The following is a 19,866-nucleotide window of genomic DNA, read 5'->3' as shown; positions in this document are numbered from 1 at the left end:
AATGTTTCCACGCATCTCTGGTTTTCATTCGTCTATGTTCTGGATGAGGAGAGGTCCATTGTTGCATCTAGATGGCTGCATGTGAACTTTTAAGACCCCCACTGCTACTCACCAAAGTAGGATACAGAATAATGCTTTTGTGTAGTGTTATGCCAACTGAGCCTGATGTAGGGGCAAGTAGGTCTTGGCGTTTATGTCCCTGTACTTGTTCTGCCTCCAACATGGAGGGAATTCTTGTGTACCCCTAATGTCTCAAGCAATTTCAGCACCCCAAGCTGACCTCCAACCAGCCATCTGGGACTTTTTTTCACTAGCCTCGTGGCTATACATTCACTCAAACTACTTTGCTCTGGAATAATATTTATTATTTTTTTCCTTGGCAAAAAGTCAAGTGCTACATTTTTAAAAACAGAAAATCCCAAACAATCAAACGTATTACCCATCACAGAAGAGGGTCAGGCAACAGTACAAAACATCCTACTTAAGAATTTTTTTTTTTAAATATACAAGTCAGTTTAAAATAACAGAAGTTCTGTGAGAACTAAGAAATCTACAGCTTGTAGTTTAATAATAGAAAAAAATTAAGACAATTGAAAGATCTGTAACATCCAGCATTTTGCGTAATTCCCTGTTTATAGCACCTATTTCTCTAGGTTAGAAGATGAGAATTCCAGAACCAGTGGTATATGCCTTGTATCACCAAGTTAGAGTGGACTTGCTGCTTTCCCTCTCCAGCTGTCCGCCCCCCACCATCAAGGGGAGGACATTCTTCTTTCCACTCTCCCCACTGACACCCAGAGCAGAGGGGAAAACTGGGAGAGCAGCTCATAAGCTGGGGTGGAGTAAAAATAGAACTTTTCCTTTCCCCAAGTGGTCTGTTGACAGAGACACAGATTATGTGCTTAGAAGAGAGGAGGAATTTGTGGGGGGGAACAGCTGTTAATTATCTGCAACATGATGCATAAAAAAAGCAGGGAATAACTGGACATCACAGTCAGTTGCTTACAAGTTTAAAAACCTCAGACTACACAGATAGTTCAAGGGAGGAACAGACAAATTACTAATCACATCAAAGCTGTTACACGCACAGTGTTGCTGGCTGCAGGTTACCCCATCACCATCCTAGAGCTCAGCCAATAGAGAGGGAGGCGTGGCCTCAACCCTAGCCCCACTGCACTGAGAAACTCACCATTACATACACGAAGTACTCACTACACACAGATACACCTCCTACTCACTCCCAACCTCCTGGACTGAATTCAATTTAGAAAACAAAATCTACTGGGGAGACTAGAGGAATGGCAAAGGAGAAGAGTTTCTCCCCAAATCCAGGGAATATGTGCATCTTAGTAGACTTGAGACCCCCAGCACCAGGCCCTGAAATACCAAATCAGGTCTTGTTTGAGGGGTGGGGTGTCTGGGACAGAGATCCTCTTTACTAAGTCTTATGGCTTCAGCTGCCTACAGAGATGCATCTGGAATAAGACCTTGTTTCAGGGGAGTAGCCACTGGCTAACCAGATAGGAGGCAGGGAAGTGCAAGTGACACAAAGAAGTGTTCTCACCCGGGGACACACAAGTGGGAGGACAGGTAGGGACTGGATCACATTGGAGGCCTGGCATGGGGGCCCTCAAGAAGCCTGCAAACTAACTCAAAGGGTTTTCCCAATGGATATCTGTTTTTCTTTGTTTTTACTTCATATAATCAGTGTGGTTAGACTTTAAAAAAGCAAGATAAAGACTAGTCCCAAAGGTGGACTACGTGAATAAAGTTGTTTCTTTTATAAATATTTTAATTACAAGTACTCCTCACTCCCGGTAATTTCAGTGACACACAGTATCTACAGACACACAGGCTCACGCAGGCACACGCACACGCATACACACACAGCCCCCAAACTTTCACAGAAAGTCTGACAGCAACCACATAATTACAAAGAAACCCTACCTCAAGAGTGAAGTAAGGGTGAGAATGACTGTGTCAGCCTAAAGAGGAAGCCAGAGAGGTGAGAGTATGTGTCACTTAAAGAAAAAAAATACAAATAGGGATTAATAATAATGTTTTGTGAGAATCGAACAAAAAAGGCAATAAACTAAAATTCTAATTACTAAAAGGGAAAAATGAAAAGGCCCCTTCAGATTTCTGTACAGAGCTTCTTCCTGTAAAATGCCTAAACCACAGGTAAACTCTGGTGTTCCCACTAAAATTTGAGAGCCTCACCCAACTGGGGGTAAAAAAAAAAGAAACAAGGAAACTCAGGATGGAAGTTAGTGTAAATCTCTGCATTTTGGGAGAAAGTGAGTTGTCATTAACTCCAGAGCCCAGCATAGTTTCCATGGAGCCCTGAAGGGAGGGGACCTCCTGCCACAAAGAGTTTCGTTCCGGACGAGTCGTAGCAGTGGGTGTAAACAGCATTGGGGAAGAAATCAATGTCCGAAAAGTAATTCCTCCATGTTTCATCATGATTCTATAGGGAGAGAAAGAGACTCTGTTAGCACCTCCAGGCCAAGGGGCAGAAAAGGGGGAAGGGAGACAGGAATGCTTTCTGGTTTCCTTGAGAAGTGGGTCCTGTACCTATAATCTGATGCCAGAAGGTTGGTACTCATGGGAATCTGGGTCTCATTTTTCCCACTTAACATTAGAGAGGAACAGAATTAAAGCACTGCTAGACAAACCTAAGGTCTTCTCAGGACTTCTGGAACTAAGCTTTTTAATAATTCACTGGTAGCCTTGGTGGAAAGTATCTTTCCTGCTCTATTACCATCTGGGGGGATTCTGGTCATCCAATGAGCCTTACTGGGCCTCAGTTCTCCCATGGACAATATGCAGACACAAAAGCAAAAATCAATGGAAAATACTTGGCTTTCTCTGCTGCTCCATGGAGTGTGTCTTAATAGGAAAAAGTATGTCTGTAGGTGATGTGTCAGCAAGGGTTAGGGAGAGAAGGAAGAAAATTTTTCTGTCACTATGCAGCAACCATCTGAGGCAGGGGTTTACTCACCAGCCAGCCTTTGCCAGTGGTTAATTTCAGATTCTCCCCTGCTAGTCTGGGCTTGGACCCATAACAAGCTGAAAGCCTCTCTTCCAGAAATCTCTGAGCTCGGATGTCATAGAATAGCAGAGAGCCCTGCCCTGTGCCCACAGTGATGATGTGCTCATAGAAGCTTACGGACCGGATCCCTGAGGGTCAAAGAAAAGCAAAGAGCAATGACCAGGGAGAAGTACACACTAATAGTCTGCTAGCTTGAATCTCTCCAATATCAAGTTTACATGTCACCCTCAAGTACCAGACAGTGCTTTGTCAATGAAGGGATAGGTGCCTGAGGATGCACAAGACAGTTTTGGCTTAAAATCATAGCATGCCCCAAATATCCTTGCCTTCCCTAGACTACTCTGGAGTCATCTTTCATAATTCAAGCTCTTCTTCATTATATATTTCCAATCGGGCAATTCTACTGCCTCGGAAACCCAAGGAGGGGTCGCTATGAGTCAGGGCTGACTCGATGGCACATAACAACAACAACAACATACTACAACTCAGCATAATCTTCATATTTACAAAATCATTGTACCTGTAACTTTGTTGTATTTGACTTAAACTACTACCATGGAACTTCACGGGATCTTTTTATTTTTTTAATTTTTATTGTGGTTTGGGTGGAAGTTTACAGAGCAAATTCATTTTCCATACAGCAGTTCACATACATTTTGTTTCATGACATTGACTGCAATTCCCCACAATGTCAATAGATCTCTTCCCACTTCCTCCCTGTAGTTCCCTCTTCCCTGTGCATTCCTGCCCCCCAAACTATCAATCCATGCAAGCACTGCCTTTCTGTTCTCCCATGACTGATCGACTGACTGCTGCAAGGAGTGTGCCCCCCTCATGTAAATGTTCATCCTACAGGCCTGCCTATTGTTTGGCTGGAAGCCAAAGGAGTGAGATCAGTTCCAGACCTGAATGGTAACAAGGGTTAATGGTCTCAGGGGGTCTCACCAAGCTCTATTAGACCAGTAAACTTTTTTTTTTTTTTAAATGATTTTGAGTTTTGTTCCACATCGTTCTCCCACTCTATCCAGGATCTCCTGCACTGATCCCTTTCTGAGTGGTTGACAGTGGTAGCCAGGCCCCACCTGGTTCTTCTGGTCTCACGGGCATATAGGCTAAGGATCATATGGTCTACCAGTTCCTTGAACTTACTGTTTCCAGGTGTCTTCAGTTTTCTTCATTCTTCTTTGCTCTGGACTAGGAGAGACCCACTGTTGCATCCAGACTGCAAGGGGGGTCTTTATCTATGTATGTTATGAGGAAGGCAAACAGCCAGGACTTATGCACCCACAGAAGCACTAGACAGTGTTGTATATATATGAACCACTTTAAGATGAGTCATCTAATCACTCTACGTCATAGGGGGAAAAAATGTTATCTAACTTAATTATACATGTAATAACTGCTGAATAGGTGAAAGAATGTTCTGTTGTATATATATGAATTTCGATTTTTTAAAAAATGTTTCACCTATGGACCAAAATAAGTGCATGGGATATGAAAATGCCTTTTGGCACATAAGAGATGCTTGATAATGCTGTGGAATGAATGTTTCCTTATTAGGTATGAAAGCTACTCCAGTAACAGTGACCAAAATCCCTTAAACTTTTCATTATACACACCATTCCAGCCAAACCTATGTATATTCCTCATCCTACTATACTTTCTAAATATTATTCTGTTTCAAAATGTGAGAGTCTTAGCTATAATTAAAAACCAACTCAAAAGAAAAACTACTCATGCATGATCTATAAAGGAATAAATTTGACTTGAAGGATAAACTACACTTCAATTATGATCCATATTGTGCCTTCTAGGACTCTCAGAAAACATTTCTAACCGTATTTTTAGATGAGAAAGAGGACAGAGAGGTAAAGAAGCAGATGTTCTCCCCTGGCTGTTCTCCAACCAGGCTGTGTGATGTTGGTCAGGTTATTTAAGTACTCTGGGCTTCAATCTCCTCATCTAAAAACAAGGCTCTTAGTTGGATGAAATCAAATTATGTCAGAAAATGATATCCTGAAACTTTAAAGTACACTATAAATATAAGTTTCTTTTCCCCAAGAAAGAGTTTCATCTTTTCACTGACAATGCAGGTACTCTGAGAGAGAATATGCCAAAGAAGATCGGAGGCTAAAACCTATGTCATCCAGTGTTAGCACTAAATTAAATATTTTATTCAGATATACTAAGGTATAACTGACACAAAACACACTGTACATATTTAAAGTGTACAATTTGATATTTTGACATGGCAAATGTCCACAACACCATCACCATAGTCAAAATAACAAACGTTTTCTTTGTAAAGTCCTTCCCATACCCCAAAACCCGTTAGCATAAACTGAATTTTAGTTCAGGCAGGGTTACAGAAAACATTACCACAAGATAGAAAGCAAAGCTCAAAGAACATGGAAACTACTAATATTCTGATTGCTGGTTTCCAGTAATGGTTTCTGTAACCACACATTTGTTGTTGCCATATGCAGGTAATTAAGCTTCCTCTTGTATCATCAAATATCCACCTATTCCACATAGACCCTTGTTTATAAAACCAACACAAAAACTCAAGATCAAAACTCATTTGCAATGCAGCTGTAAGTCTGAGGAGCACCTTGGACTCTTACCACTGCCTCGCTCCCTGGAACAGACAGACTTGACGTTGTAAGTTGGCTGCCGTGGATCCAAGAAGGAGACATGTGCTTGAGAGCCTACTGCATACACTGACCATTCACTACCATAGGCGAGACATACATTCTCACGGCAATACGGCAGTTTGGTGGAGAGAAGCTGAAACCAGAAAAGAGAGACACCTGTGCCATTACCAGAGCGCCTAAGACATGGTGTATTTGTGGATTCCACCTCTGTGGGCTTCCCTAATACACAAGTTACACACAAGTCACAGAGAAAAAGACAAGCTCTGATTAAGGAAATATCACCCTGTTTCCCCGCTAAGTGTTAAAGAGAAATAGAGGGTCGCTATATTAACCAATAAGATCAAGGTACTGAAGAGGATAGCTTAGGGAAGAAGGCAAATCTGGAACAAATAATGAGAAGTAGAGGGAAAAGGCCAAAACCTACAGGCTGTTTCCAGGGGGTAACCTCAGGGCACTAAAGCCAAGGTCCCACCCTTTTCTCTCAGAGTCACTACCCTCCCAAGGGGTGATTTCTGGCAGCTTAACTGGACTAACTGTGCGGGAACTGTACCCTAGAGAAAGTACATTGTCTCAATCCCAGAAAACCAAATTTGCCTTAACCCTGGTGTCATTCAGCAAATCCTCATTGGTGTCTACAAAGGCACTATGTAAAGTCAGTGGAGTTCAAAAGAGGGTGTAACATAGAAGAATTAATAATTCCTGGACCCTGCTTCCTCTTGAGGAAGAGCCAATCAACAGGAGTAACAAATAGCAAAGGCCTCTGGGATAAAAAGAGGGCAAGACCCATGTGTAGGTTTAACTCTATGCAAAAGCTGTTTGTAAATTTTCTTATTAACTTCCACGTTTATTTCAGAGATGGCTTATCTTAATTTAATTGATCTTCAGCTGCCAGTGGTTCCTACTATTTAGGTTTTTGTGCCCTCACAGCATACTAAGTAATGAATATTCATTATGGATGGAAGGACAGCTAGCTAAAGGAGTCTCTCAGGAAGCCTTTGCAATGTGATAGAATCATCTCCACTGATCTCTTTAAAAAGACTTTCCTTCAAGAAAGGCATGCTAGACCTAGACAGAATCTCATGCACCATGCAGTAACAAACCTAAGTCTTTGGAGAACTTGTGTTTTAGACAAAAATGAGAAGTATTTTAACCACAAGGTCAATTACTAGGTGAAGTTACCAAGATTCATCATACCTTAGACAATGTATTTTCAGCTTTCCAGAGATGAAAGTAGCCATCCAGAGAGACTGCTCCCAATTCCTGTAAGAGCAATGAAAAACAGATTATAGTCCAATTGGTAGGAACTAATGTACAAGAGTAACCAGGGGAAGGCTAAGGTCTTCCCATTCTTTAAAACTAACTCATGAAAATCCTAGCAGGGTGCCAGCAATTTTAAGCCTCAGCATCCCTATGAAACGCAGCTGGACAGCATATGATGTTGAGGGTGCTTCTTGAGAGAATCCAAGAAACAAGTCCAAGACCCAGCAAATAATGCAGGTACCCATGTGTCTTAGTTATCTAGTGTTGCTATAATAGAAATACCACAAGAGGATAGCTTCAACAAACAGAAATTTTTTCTCTCATAATGTAGGAAGCTAGAAGTCTGAATTCAGGGCACTAGCTCTAGGGGAAGGCTTTCTCTCTTTTTGGCTCTGAGGGAAGATTCTTACTTCCTTTCAACATCTATAATCCTGGCATTCCTTGGATGTGTCTTGGCATCAATCTTCCCTTGGGCCTAGGAGGTTCTTAGTGCAGGGAACCTGGGTCCAAAGGACACACTCTGCTTCTAGCTCTTTCTTTCTTGGTGGTTAAGTCCCTCTCTCTCTGCTCCCTTCCTTCTCCTATTCTCTCCTGTAAGACAGAAGATGTGACTCAAAGAAGGGTGTGACTCCAGTAAGGCGATGACTTAAGACAGCACTTACAGGGTTCAACTCAAGATAACTCCACCCTAATCCCACCTAACAGGAGCTCTGGTGGCATAGCACCGAAGGCAGGCATCTAACTGCTAACCAGAAGGCTGGTGGTTCAAATCTGCCAGACACTCCTCGAAAAGAAGGTCAGGCAATCTACTTCTGTAGTGATACTGCCTTGGAAACCCAAAGAGGGGTCGCTATGAGTTGGATCCAACTCGACAGCAGTGGGTTTGGGTATCACTGACTACATGATATACAATGACTAAATCATTACATAACTGCCAAACCACTGAGAATCTTGGCTTAGCCAAGTTAACACATATTTTTGGGGGGATACGATTCAATCCATGACATTCTATACTTTGGTCTCCAAAATTTCATGTCCTTGCCACATGTAAAACGCATTCATCCATCACAGCATTCCAAAAGCCTTAAATCATCTATAAGACCAAAATCTCCTTGTGTTCTGGTTAGGACTTTGAGTATGTGCACACAAAAGCAAAGTCCACTCCAAGAGTAAGGCATCAAATTGCAGCAATCTACACCAGCTCATGATGTTAAACATCTTTCTCTTCATTTTATTGGGTTCTAGTCAGCTCATCCTTAGCCTCTGTGGGCTAGGTGAATAATAGGTACCAGTCGTAGGCTCAGGAGCCCACACACCTTCCTGCACTTCCAACCAGACAGCCCTTTCTCTCTCACTCCAACCCTAGCCTCTGTGGCTTAGGTCAATGGGTACAATGGAGTATGTTCAAACTCAGCCAATCTTTTTTCTTGGAGGACAACAGATGTACCTCCTTTGGCCTGTTTCCTGCTATGGAATTGGACAAGTATCCTCAGTTTGTAAAAGAGAAATTTCCAAACCTTTTTTTTCTCATTTTGCACAGACCATTTTTATGTCCATTTCCTTCTTCTTGCATTTTACTATGAGAGACAAGGAGAAACTACACAGTCCCCTTAAGATCTTGCTTAGAAATCTCATCAGCCAGATATCCAAGTTCATCACTTACAAGTGACTTCCACCAAATATTTGAACATAATTCAGATAAATTCTTTGCCACTGCATAAAAAGCAATGCCCTTCCTCCATTGTTCAATCACATGTTGAGCATTTTCTTTTACAGGCTCACCAGAAGCACAATGAACGACCACATTTCTAGCAACATTCTGCTGCTGGTGCCGTATGTATTCTCTAGAACGACAGAAATCTCTCTATGGCTCTCCTTACTTCCTTCTGAATCCTCAAAAGAATTGCCTTTGACATCCATAATTCTAACAGTCACTTCACAGCAATTTAGGCTTTTACCATTAGGGACCTTCATCCAATTCCAAAACCACTTCTACATTTTAGGTATCTGTTAGATCAGTACTCCACTCCCAGCACCAAATTCTGTCTTAGTTCTCTAGTGCTGCTGTAACAGAAATACCACAAGTGGATGGCTTTAACAAATATAAATCTATTCTCTCAGTTTAGGAGATACATCCTACCCTATAATTTTAACACAGAATGGCTGTATCATTATTTACCTGCCAAACTATATCATCACATAACTGTCATACCACTGATAATCACTGCCTAGCCAAATTGACACATATTTTGTTGTTGTTGTTGTTATGTGCCGTCGAGTCAGCCCTGACTCATAGCGACCCCTCCTTGGGTTTCCGAGGCAGTATCACTACGGAAGTAGGATTGCCCAACCTTCCTTCCGAGGAGTGGCTGGTGGGTTTGAACCACCAGCCTTCTGGTTAGCAGTCAAGTGCCTTAGCCACTATGCTACTTCTTCACACACACACCCCCCCCCGAGAATGAATGGGACTGTGGCTTATCTGGCTCATACTAACTAGATGCTGAATGAAGTGTACATATTTTAGGGGAACTTAATTCAATTTATGGCACCATGGTTGAAAAAGTCTTCAATGGGTAACCATCCCTGTGACATATTGTTGGATAGTCAGAGGGAGCACAAACATAAAGGGCAGTTTCATAAATCTCAGTGTAAAAGTTTCTAGAAGTGGAGGGTCTAATCTAGTAGAAATAAATCCACATTGTAGACTTAAATGAAACAAATATATAGTAGTCATGAAATCAAATGACATATTGCATTGGGCAAATCTGCTGCAAAAATCTCTATGAAGTATTAGTAAGTAAAGATGTCACTCTGAGGATTAAGGTATACCTGACCAGAACCAAGGTATTTCGTATGCTTCATATGCATATGAAAACTGGAGTAAACATAAGGAAGACCATAGAAGAACTGACTGATGCCTTTGAATTATAATGCTAGCAAATAATACTGAATATACCATGGCCTACCAGAAGAATGAAAAAAATCTGTCTTAGAATAAAAAAAAATCAGAATGCTCCTTAGAAGTGAGGATTGCAAAACATCCTCTCATGTATTTATGACATGTTATCAGGAGCGACCAGTCCCTGGAGAAGGACCTCATGCCTGATAAAGTAGAAGGCCAGTGAAAAAGAGGAAGACGCTTGACAAGGTGGATCAACACAGTGGATGCAACAATTGGCTCAAATACAGTAACGACTGTGAGGATGGTACAGAACTAGGCAATGCTTTGTTCTGTTGTACACAGGGTCATTCTGAGTCAGAATCAACTCAATGGCACCTAACAACAACAAAGGAACTACTCTTCAAACTGTGGCCCAACTCAGACTTTGGAAGCAGGTTTTCTTTACTTCTTACTTTGGGTTTAGATCATGTTACTCTACTTACTACTCCAGATCCAGATCTGACTCCATGATTAGGTAGGACCTGGGGGCAGTGTAGAGGGAGAAGAGTAAAGACTGAGAAGAAAATGAATACCAAAAGAACAAAAGTGACTGCTTTCAGAGGCACGTATGAAAAGTACACCCAAAATAGAATACCTGTAAAGGCATGTGGGAATGAGAGACAAATCAAAGTGGTCCTGGGAAATTCTGCATCTTAGTTATCTAGCACTGCTGTAACAGAAATACCACAAATGGGCAGCTTTAACAAACAGAAATTTATTTTCTTACAGTTTAGGAGGCTCCAAGTCTGAATTCAAGATGCCAGCTCTAAAAGGCTCTCTCTGCTGGCTCTAGAAGGTTCTTGTCTCTTTGAGCTTCTGTTCCTATGGGATATTCATGAGGCTTGGCACCTCTCTTCCCTCATGTCTAGCTTGCTTGTGAAATCTTTTATATTGCAAAAGATTGATTCAAGACACATCCTATACTAATTGTGTATCATTAGCATAATACAGACAACCTATTCCCAAATGGGATTATAACCACAGGCATAAAGGTTAGGAATTACAATACATATTTTTTGGGGGCAGAATTCATTCCATTACACTGTGGTACTGACCCATAGATATAGATCACCCAAGGAAATACCCAGAGATCAGTCCAAAGGATGAGTTTCACACTCTCAGTTTCTCACCAACATCTCTCAGCACTTCAAGAGGTGCTCTGAGGGCTCAGAACCAAGCTATGTAGCAAGCACTGATTTGAGGAAGGGAAAGGGGATATATCTCCCAAGAAGTAAGCCAAGACGTTGAAGCACAGGCTTCAGGATCAGTTAGTGAGTTCATACCTTGTTCTTGTTGTTGAAGGCTAGAGCCCGGACCTTGCAGTTATCAGGGTTTGTGTCTTCCTTGGGTATGTCCTTTAAGGCCTTATGAGTAATGTGGGCATACACAGGGACCCGTGACACATTATGGCATGCATCACTTTTGGTCAACACATCATCTGTCACCTCCCAGAGGCCCATAGAACCATCGCGTGAGCCTGCAATGCAAGACCACAGATGTCAGATATGCCCAACCTGCCATGTCCCACAGTAGGCAAGATGGGCTTTCTGAGTCTATTTGTGTATCAACCTCAGCTGTTCTAAAGCTTGGTCAGGTGGCCTAGCCAACACCTAGAACAGCAGCACTATAATAGACATACTAAGAGGATGATTCAACAAAGGCATAGTTAGTAAAGTACAACCTTTAAGCTTAACATGGCTGATGGGATTTTTTGAGACAATTTTATATTTTGATAAAGCTCAGGAACTTTCTAGGCTTAGGTCACTTCTATTATGCAGTAGGGTTTGGGATATCTGGTCTAGATCAACCATGTTTAACCTTTTAGAGTTTTGGATCCCTTTGAGACATTTACTAATATTATAGACACTCTTTCCCTACAAAAAATACATAAATACACCACATTTTACTTTCAGTTTCAAGGAGGTTCATGGGCCTCCTAAAGGCTTTCCATAGACCATAGGAACCACAATCTCATATTTAAAATCTACTGTTCTACATAAAAGGAACATTTAAAAAGATAAAAATTATTTTCTTTAGCAAACAATAATGAAGCACTTAAAAAACTAAGAACTTTTTTTTTGACATGAGTCCTGAATACACTTCTGGTGGCACACTAAAATGGTACCATCTCTAGAGTACAACTGAGCAATCTATAGCAAAATCCTTAAAGTTCATGTTCCCATCTAGGAACGATCCACTATCATAAGCATCACCAAATATAAACAATCTATATGTCCAACATTATGGCTTTGTTATAGCCATCCAACAGACTATCCAGAAACTAAAAAAAAAAGTTTGAAAAGATACTTAATGGCATGAGGTAATGTTCACAATATTGCAGAACACTAATTCTTCAGTATTTTTAAAACTTTCCACAGTAAGGATAGACTTCTTATATGAAGAAAAAAAAAAAGTTATTAAAAAACTTTTGCCTGAACCACTGAAACTATGGCCCCTAGTTGCCCTTCAGGTCTGGAACTGAACCCACACCTGTGGCTTCCAGCCAAATAAAAGAGAGGCATATGAGTTGGACATTTACCTGAGGTAGATACACTCTCTGGAGAGAACAATCATGGGAGAAAGAAGGGCTGTTTAAGCACAGCTCAAGGGGCAGGAGTGCACGGAGGGATGGACACAGGGAAGAGGTAACTATCGGGAGGAAGTGGGAGGAGAGCTGTTGCATTGGGGTAAATTGTAGGCAATGCCATGAGATAAAGTGTATGTGGTATGGAAAGTGAATGTGCTCTGTAAATTTTCACCCAAATCACAATTAAAAAAAAAAAAACAACCTTTGCCTGTTCCCCAAACTGAAGCCCCAACTAATTTGACTCAAATGTCAGATGATCTGAGGTTAGAAACTGTCAGAATGATAAAGAAGAGAAACTAAGCTTGGAAGAGCAAGCCAGCAATAAAGACAGTAAGAAAGGGAGGGAGGGAGAGATGGAGGGAGGGAAAAAGAGAGAGAGAGAGAAGGAAAGAGAGAGAAGGAGAGAGGGAGGGGGAGAGAGAAAGAAGGAGAGGGGGAGAGGGAGGGGAAGAGGGGGAGAGACAGAGAGAGAACAAGCAAGAAAGGACATTCTGGAAAGATTTCAAGATTAGCTGTGGTGAGCGAAGGAGGAACTCAAAGATTCCCAGATGATGTGCAGAAGCCTCCCTACCTCTCTATTAGACCTTCAGGCCTTGAATCTGACAGTTATGGTAACTGCTCCAATTAGGTTAATTCCTTTTTCTTTAAAGTTATTTGTCAACTTTTCTTCGAGATCAGAAGCTGCCTTTTCCCCATTATAAATCAACCAAATGCTTCATAGTAAAAACTAACCTGGGAGATATATCATCCCATTTATTTGCATCATAAGGCTAGTTGGCAAGAATTCAAAGTGGAGGGTTCATCACTTATATCTAAAAATCCAGAAAAGGCCAGTGACAGCACACCTATAGAAGTATTGTAGACATGGTTTACTATGCTAGGTTATGGAGGTATACGGGGGAGACAAACTTGGAGAGGCGGGCAGGAGACTTGTATGTTCTGCTAGCAAGTTTGTATTTCATCCTATGGATAAGCAGAAAGCCAGGCAAAGATTATTTAAACATGCAAGTGACACAATCAGATGTATTATGGAGATTATTCTGTATAGAGTATGAACTCATTTTTCCACATCATTCATTATAAAAATTTGCAAGCATATTAAAATGTTGAAATAATTTAAAAATGAGTATCTATATACCCACACATATATTCTACCATAACATTTTATTATACACCTACTCCTCACTTACAAGGAGCTCTGGTGGCATAGTGCCTAAGGAAGCTGACTGCTAACCAGAAGATTGGCGGTTGAAACCCACCAGCTGCTCCACACAAGGAAGATGGGGCAATCTACTTCTGTAAAGATTTACTGTCTTGGAAACCCAATGGGGGTTGCTATGAGTTGAAATCGACTCAATGGCAGTGAGTTTGGTTTTCTTTTTTGGACTCCTCACTCATCAGCTATTTTGTTATCCAACATTTTACATTTATGACAATAGTAAATGATCTACTATCTGACTATTTTGTGTATTAAAAATGCATGTGTGGTGGTAACGAATGCCTAGGTGCAAGTCAACAGTAATGTTGGTTGTAATGGTTAAAGTTATGTGTCAATTTGACTAGGCCAAGAGTCTCAAAGTGGTTTGGTAGGTAAGTGGTAATGTAGTTAGCCATCCTCCATTTTGTGATCTGATATGCGTCATTTTCCATTTTCTCGTAATGCCAATTTTCACGTAACGACCTTGTCTTTGGAACATAACCAAGTCAAAAAGTGAGGAGGGGTTACACTTGCTTCATCACACACCTGTCCGTGTATCACCCCTCTATATGTACTCATTTTTTACCAACGGAAAAATATGTGTTAGAAAAAGGCTAATTAAATAAAGATGTTGTTAGGTGCACAGTGACTCTGTATACAACAGAACAAAACACTGCCTGGTCCAGTACCATCCTTACAATCATTGCCACGCTTGAACCCATTTAAATAAAGATAGATTAATTAATAAAACGATAGCAGGATATATTTCAAAATGTTAGTGGTTTTATCTGGGTAGAGATGCTGTGGGTGATGTGTATTTTTAAAATCTTTTACAATAAATATGTATCACTTTTAAAATAAGAGAAAAATTATTTAAAGAATTTGGCAGGAACCTCAAGATTGAAATGAAGGTAGTAAGACTAGAAATAGTGAGAAAATATGAATGGATATCACCATAATTTAAAAGACAGATAAGCACTCAAGTAGACAAGAAGAAAGTAAATTGACAGATCTGAAAGAGATTCTAGAAAATATAACAACATATTGGTAATCTACTGTATATAAAAGCGAAGGAGACTGAAGAGCCTGCAGTGAGACAGTTTTGTGGCTTGTGCACAATGGAAGGGAGGGGTGCACTCTGGAAAGAAAATGAAGAGCTTGAATAAACTTATTTTGAGGTGGAATGTTTAGGAGTTAATAATGCTCATCAAGTATGAACATCAACAACGGTTAACAAGTATTGTGCATTTTCAACATAGCAACTACTACGCATTATCCCACTAAATCTTTTCAGTGACCCTCTGAGGTATACACAACAATTATTAAGGTTATAGATGAGAAAATCAAGTCAAAAAGGTTAAGTAATTTGCCCAAGGCCAGAGTGCTAATAAATGGCAAGCCCAGAATTCCATTCAGGTCTCCAATATCAGAGCCAATGCTCTTAATCCTTGCTATACTATTTAGGGAGCTATCAGCTTGAGTACATGGAACATGATGCAGAGTATTGGAAAGAAGGGATGGGAAGCTCCCAAAACAAAGCCAAATCTTGGCTCCCAAACCTAAAGCATGTTACAGACAGTCATGGGGACAATTCTCATAGAGATAACATGACTCAGCAACTGCCTTTAAGGAGCTTACACTCACTTTGGAGGCAAATGACAGGGAATCTGAAAGATTCTGAATCCCTCCTAGGAAACCTGACCTGCAACTATGCTTCACTATTTGATTTAATTTCCATTCTAGTTGCTTTCTTTTGCCTTGCTAAGAATACCAAGGAAAATATTTATGTTCTCTTTGCTTTAAGCAGCAGTTCTAAGGATGGGCTCTGAAATCAGATAGATCTAGATACAAATCTTGGCTCCATAAAATCTCATCTGTGAAATGAGGCTACTAATACAAACCTTCTACTAGTGTTCTTAAGATTATGTAAGACCACATGAAATACTTAGTACAATGACTATTATGATTATTTTTTAAATTTGGGTATCTGAAATAGGTTATATTTTTATATATGGGTACCCAGCAAAACTAGTTAGCACTCTGAGCCTACTTTTTATTTTTAGGCTTCTGTGGGCACTAAAAAGTACGTATATCTCTAGGTTATTTTTTTTACACTCATTTGTCCCTATCTTTTTTTCCAGAAGTTCTAACCACTGACAAAGAAATACACCCAATCCTGTACAACTTCTATTAACAAGAAATTTAATGTTACACAGTTGTACAGAAAATGATAATTGTTCCTAACACTTTGGAGAGCACATCAACTTTTCCACAACATGTTCACAGCCGTTATCTTGATGAATCCACACAAAAACCTCGAGGTTAATATATTACTACACATGCTTTTTAGAACAAGATAGCATAACATGAATAATAAATGAAGTAGGCCAATATCTCTACTTTCCAGATCAGGAAGTTAAGATACAGGGGAAATGACTTATCTAAGGTCACATGGTAAGTTAGGCATAGAGTTATGACTGGAAACAGGATCTTCCAGGCCCCTGGCCAATGTTCTTTCCAGACTATCACCAATCATATCACTATACCTCTTCAAACTTCTATATCCCTCCCTCTTTACCACACCAAAGCTCCCTACAAAAGAGCAAATTTACCAGACACTGCCATAGTGTCGCTGATCCATGCAATGGAAAAGATCCAGTCCTTGTGTCCATCCTTGGAGAGGGCATGATGAGTACAGGAAAAAACAAAGAAATTAATGAAATACAGATCACGTCTTCCTGAAAAGTACACATCTGACAGAAAATATCTTTGTAAAAATTATAGCTCTGGTGATGTTCAACCCATAGGGCATGACTGCACAATCTTTAGCTTCTGCCTCGAGGAGCTCAAAGCTGGAATGAAAATGGCAACCATCTGAGCAATAAATATGTCTAAATGACACACAGCTCTGGACTTCTACCTGCGCATACCATATCTGGAGTGTCTAGACACAATCACCGAACTCCTCCCCCTTGTCCTATCAATCTTCCCCTTGCTCCCTAGGACCATGGCTATCAACAGCTCCTTTGCTATTTGGAACTCTGTCCATTCTAGACATGTAATGGTGTGCACCCTCGTTTCCTTTAAGTCTGTCAAATGTCCCCTTATCAGTGAGGTGTTCCCTGAGTATCTTCTGAAACAGAATTCTCCACCAGCACTCCCTATCCCTTTAAACTGTTTTACTTTTCTCTGAGGCACTTATCACCCTCTGAAATATACCAACCCACTGCCACTGGTCCCTTTATCAAACATATACTGTCAACGTACCTAGTATTCCCTGTAGGAAGTCCAGTCCCCATTCTGATACCTCTACCCTGTATTTCCTTCCCATGCCCCTGAAGTCAGCAGAAATCTAAAGGATACTACCTTTCCCAGAGGAGCCCATGCTATAGGTGCCATGTTTATAAAAAGAAGGTCATCTCTAACTGTAATTACTGGGAAAACTTACATCTCCTACGCATACAGGATCTAGTGTAGGTAGTCGGTAGATGGCAAGACTGTTGGGGTTGTCTCCTCCAGTGGCCAACAGTGTTCTAGAGGGATTCAGCTCAATGGCATGGATACCACAGCCCTGCTGGGTCACCCCTCCAGGCTCCCGGTCTTTCAGAATGGGAATCTTGGTGATCTGGCTTGTCTGGACATCCACTACAAATAGCTACAAGACAAAAGGGATGGAGAGGCTTAACACAGTTTCTATTTAATGTGGTTGACCCTGGGTACAAACACCATTCACTCAATTATCCATCAAACATTTAATGAATGTCTACTACATGCTAGATCCTGGAATTACCAAAGGCATGGTCAGGACTACTAGTCAAATGAAACATGAAAATAAGTAAATATAATAAAATAATATGCTACATGAACAGATTAGAAAGCAGTAAATTCTGCCCAGGTATTCACAAATGGCTTCAGAGAAATCTCTCATTAGGTCTTGGACCCAAAGAGCCTGGACTAAAACTGTTGTCTCTTTGGGCATATTCTATATATCTAAGCCTCATCTATTCATGAAATGTTGTTGTCTTGTACTGTCAAGTCAATTTTTGACTCACAGTGACCCCAGTAAACTGTGACCTGCAACCTGGAAAAATCTGAGTTTCTTTCATATAGTCTGAGGACTGACTAAAATCTTAACTTCTTTTAATCTAGTTCTTTGCTTTAAGACAGGGATCCGATTCTACCATCCAGATAGGTGAGAAGAAAAGGCTTCATCTATTCATATCTGTAGTGTAGTAAATTACTTAGTGTGGCTTTTCTACCTATAAGTCATTGTAAACTCAGTGGTGGAATGAGCAACTGAGGAGCTCCTGATTGTAAATGTCATCCACCTGGGTTATTTCTGTTGGGCGTGGCACAACACAATGTTATGGGAGGCTCACTCTCAGGTGCTTAGAATTCTGTTATGATTGGTTGGTTTGGCCACTCTGCCGGGCTCAAAAGGAGGCCTCCTAGAGGCAGAACTCTCTCTGACTGCTGGTTGAGGAAGAAGTGCTGCTGAAAGAGACAAGCGCTCCTGAAAGAGACACGTGCTGCTGGGAAAGAGACGCAAGAGACACGTGTTGCTGAGTAAGACACCGAGGGACATGCACTGCTGGGGGAGAGACTGTGAGAGACTTGGCTGACAGACGGTAGGCTAGGAGAGAGACTGAGCGCTTTTCCTGAACTTGAGTTGTAGCCCGGTGCTTCCCTAATAAACTCCATAATCTGTGAGTTCTGTGTGGCCATTGTAGCGAATTATCAAACCCAGGAGAGAGGTGGTGGGTGCTTTGGGAGGAACGGTTGGAGAAAGGGCTGGAGGGAGGCAGCATGTCTGGCCTGGCAGGAATAGGCCTTGGGCTATTGATGGTGATTCTGTCTTCCTCTTGTGGGATTAGAGGAGGTCAGAACATGTGGCCTCCTTGTCCTTTTTGCAATATCTAATAAAGTCTTATGTTCAATCTCTCCAGCTTCAGAGTTGGACAGTGGGGGGCTGAATCCCACCACTTGTCTGTCAGTTCTCATACTGCAGTGGCTTACATGTCGCTGTAAGGCTGGAGGCTATACCACAGAGTCACCAATGGTGGACAGATTTCAGTGGCGCTTCCGGACAGACAGACTTGGAAGAAGGAAGGGGCCATTCACTTCTCAAATTGGCCAGTGAAAACCTTACAATAGCAGTGAAACGCTGTCTGACATATTACTGGAAAAATTTACAACTATCCCTGAAACACTGTCCAATACAGTGTCAGAAGATAAGCACTTGAGGATGGAAGGCATTCAAAATACGATTGGGGAAAAGCTGCCTCTTCAAAGTAGAGTTGACCTTAATGACATGAATGGAGTAAAGATTTTGGGACCTCCACTTGATGATGTGGCACAACTCAAAATGGGAAGAAATAGCTGCAAACATCCATTAATAATCAGAAGAGGGAATGTACGAAGTATGAATCTAGGAAAATGAGGAAGTATCAAAAATGAAATGGAACGCATAAAGATAAGATATCTTAGGCATTAGTGAGCTGTAATGGATTGGCTTTTGGACATTCTGAATCAGACAACCATATGATTTACTATGCCGGGAATGACGAACTGAAAACAAATGGCGTGGCATTTGTCATCACAGAGAATGTTTCAAGATCCATCCTGAAATATAATGCTATCAGTGATAGGATTATATCCATATGTCTACAAGGAAGACCAATTAATACTATTACTATTTAAATTTTACACACCAACCATCAAAGCCAAAGCCAAGGAAATTGAAGACTTTTACCAACTTCTGCGGTCTGAAATTGACCAAACATGTAATCAAGATGTGTTGATCATTACTGGTGATTCAAAGGCAAAAGTTACCACCAGCAGTTGGAAAATATGGCCTTGGTGACAGAAATGACACTAGAGATCACGTGATAGAATTCTGCAAGACCAACGACTTATTTATTGGAAATATCTTTTTTCAACATAAATGGCGGCTATATACATGGACTTCGCCAGATGGAATACACAGGAATCAGACTGACTACATCTCTGTGGAAAGGGGATGGAGAAACTCAGTATCTTTAGCCAAACCAAGACCAGGAGTTGACTGTGGAACAGACCACTGACTACTCACATGCAAGTTCAAGCTGAAGCTGAAGACAATTAAAACAAGTCCACGAGAGCCAAAATATGACCCAGATTATATCCCATGTGAAT

The 19,866-nt window shown here is 40.9% G+C and overlaps 1 protein-coding gene across 1 annotated transcript in view; it reads right to left on the bottom strand.

The window, feature by feature from the left end:
* Window positions 1-2,308: 2,308 nt before the first annotated feature.
* DCAF12 (DDB1 and CUL4 associated factor 12) overlaps window positions 2,309-19,866 on the bottom strand; it is a 29,981-nt gene continuing 12,423 nt past the window's right edge. Inside the window, exons 3-9 of the mRNA XM_007950672.2 lie at window positions 17,141-17,347; window positions 16,305-16,365; window positions 11,191-11,384; window positions 6,901-6,966; window positions 5,677-5,839; window positions 3,002-3,180; window positions 2,309-2,467 (exon numbers count right to left, since the gene is read on the bottom strand). Coding sequence (XP_007948863.1) covers window positions 2,309-2,467; window positions 3,002-3,180; window positions 5,677-5,839; window positions 6,901-6,966; window positions 11,191-11,384; window positions 16,305-16,365; window positions 17,141-17,347 — 1,029 coding nt within the window. The remainder of the gene's footprint in view (window positions 2,468-3,001; window positions 3,181-5,676; window positions 5,840-6,900; window positions 6,967-11,190; window positions 11,385-16,304; window positions 16,366-17,140; window positions 17,348-19,866) is intronic.

This window comes from Orycteropus afer, unplaced genomic scaffold (genome assembly GCF_000298275.1).
Source record: "Orycteropus afer afer isolate SDZICR_OR568_19922 unplaced genomic scaffold, OryAfe1.0 scaffold00285, whole genome shotgun sequence".
Lineage (NCBI taxonomy): Eukaryota > Metazoa > Chordata > Mammalia > Tubulidentata > Orycteropodidae > Orycteropus > Orycteropus afer.
Note: the sequence above shows the minus strand (reverse complement) of the source record. Positions and strands in the feature narration are given on the sequence as shown.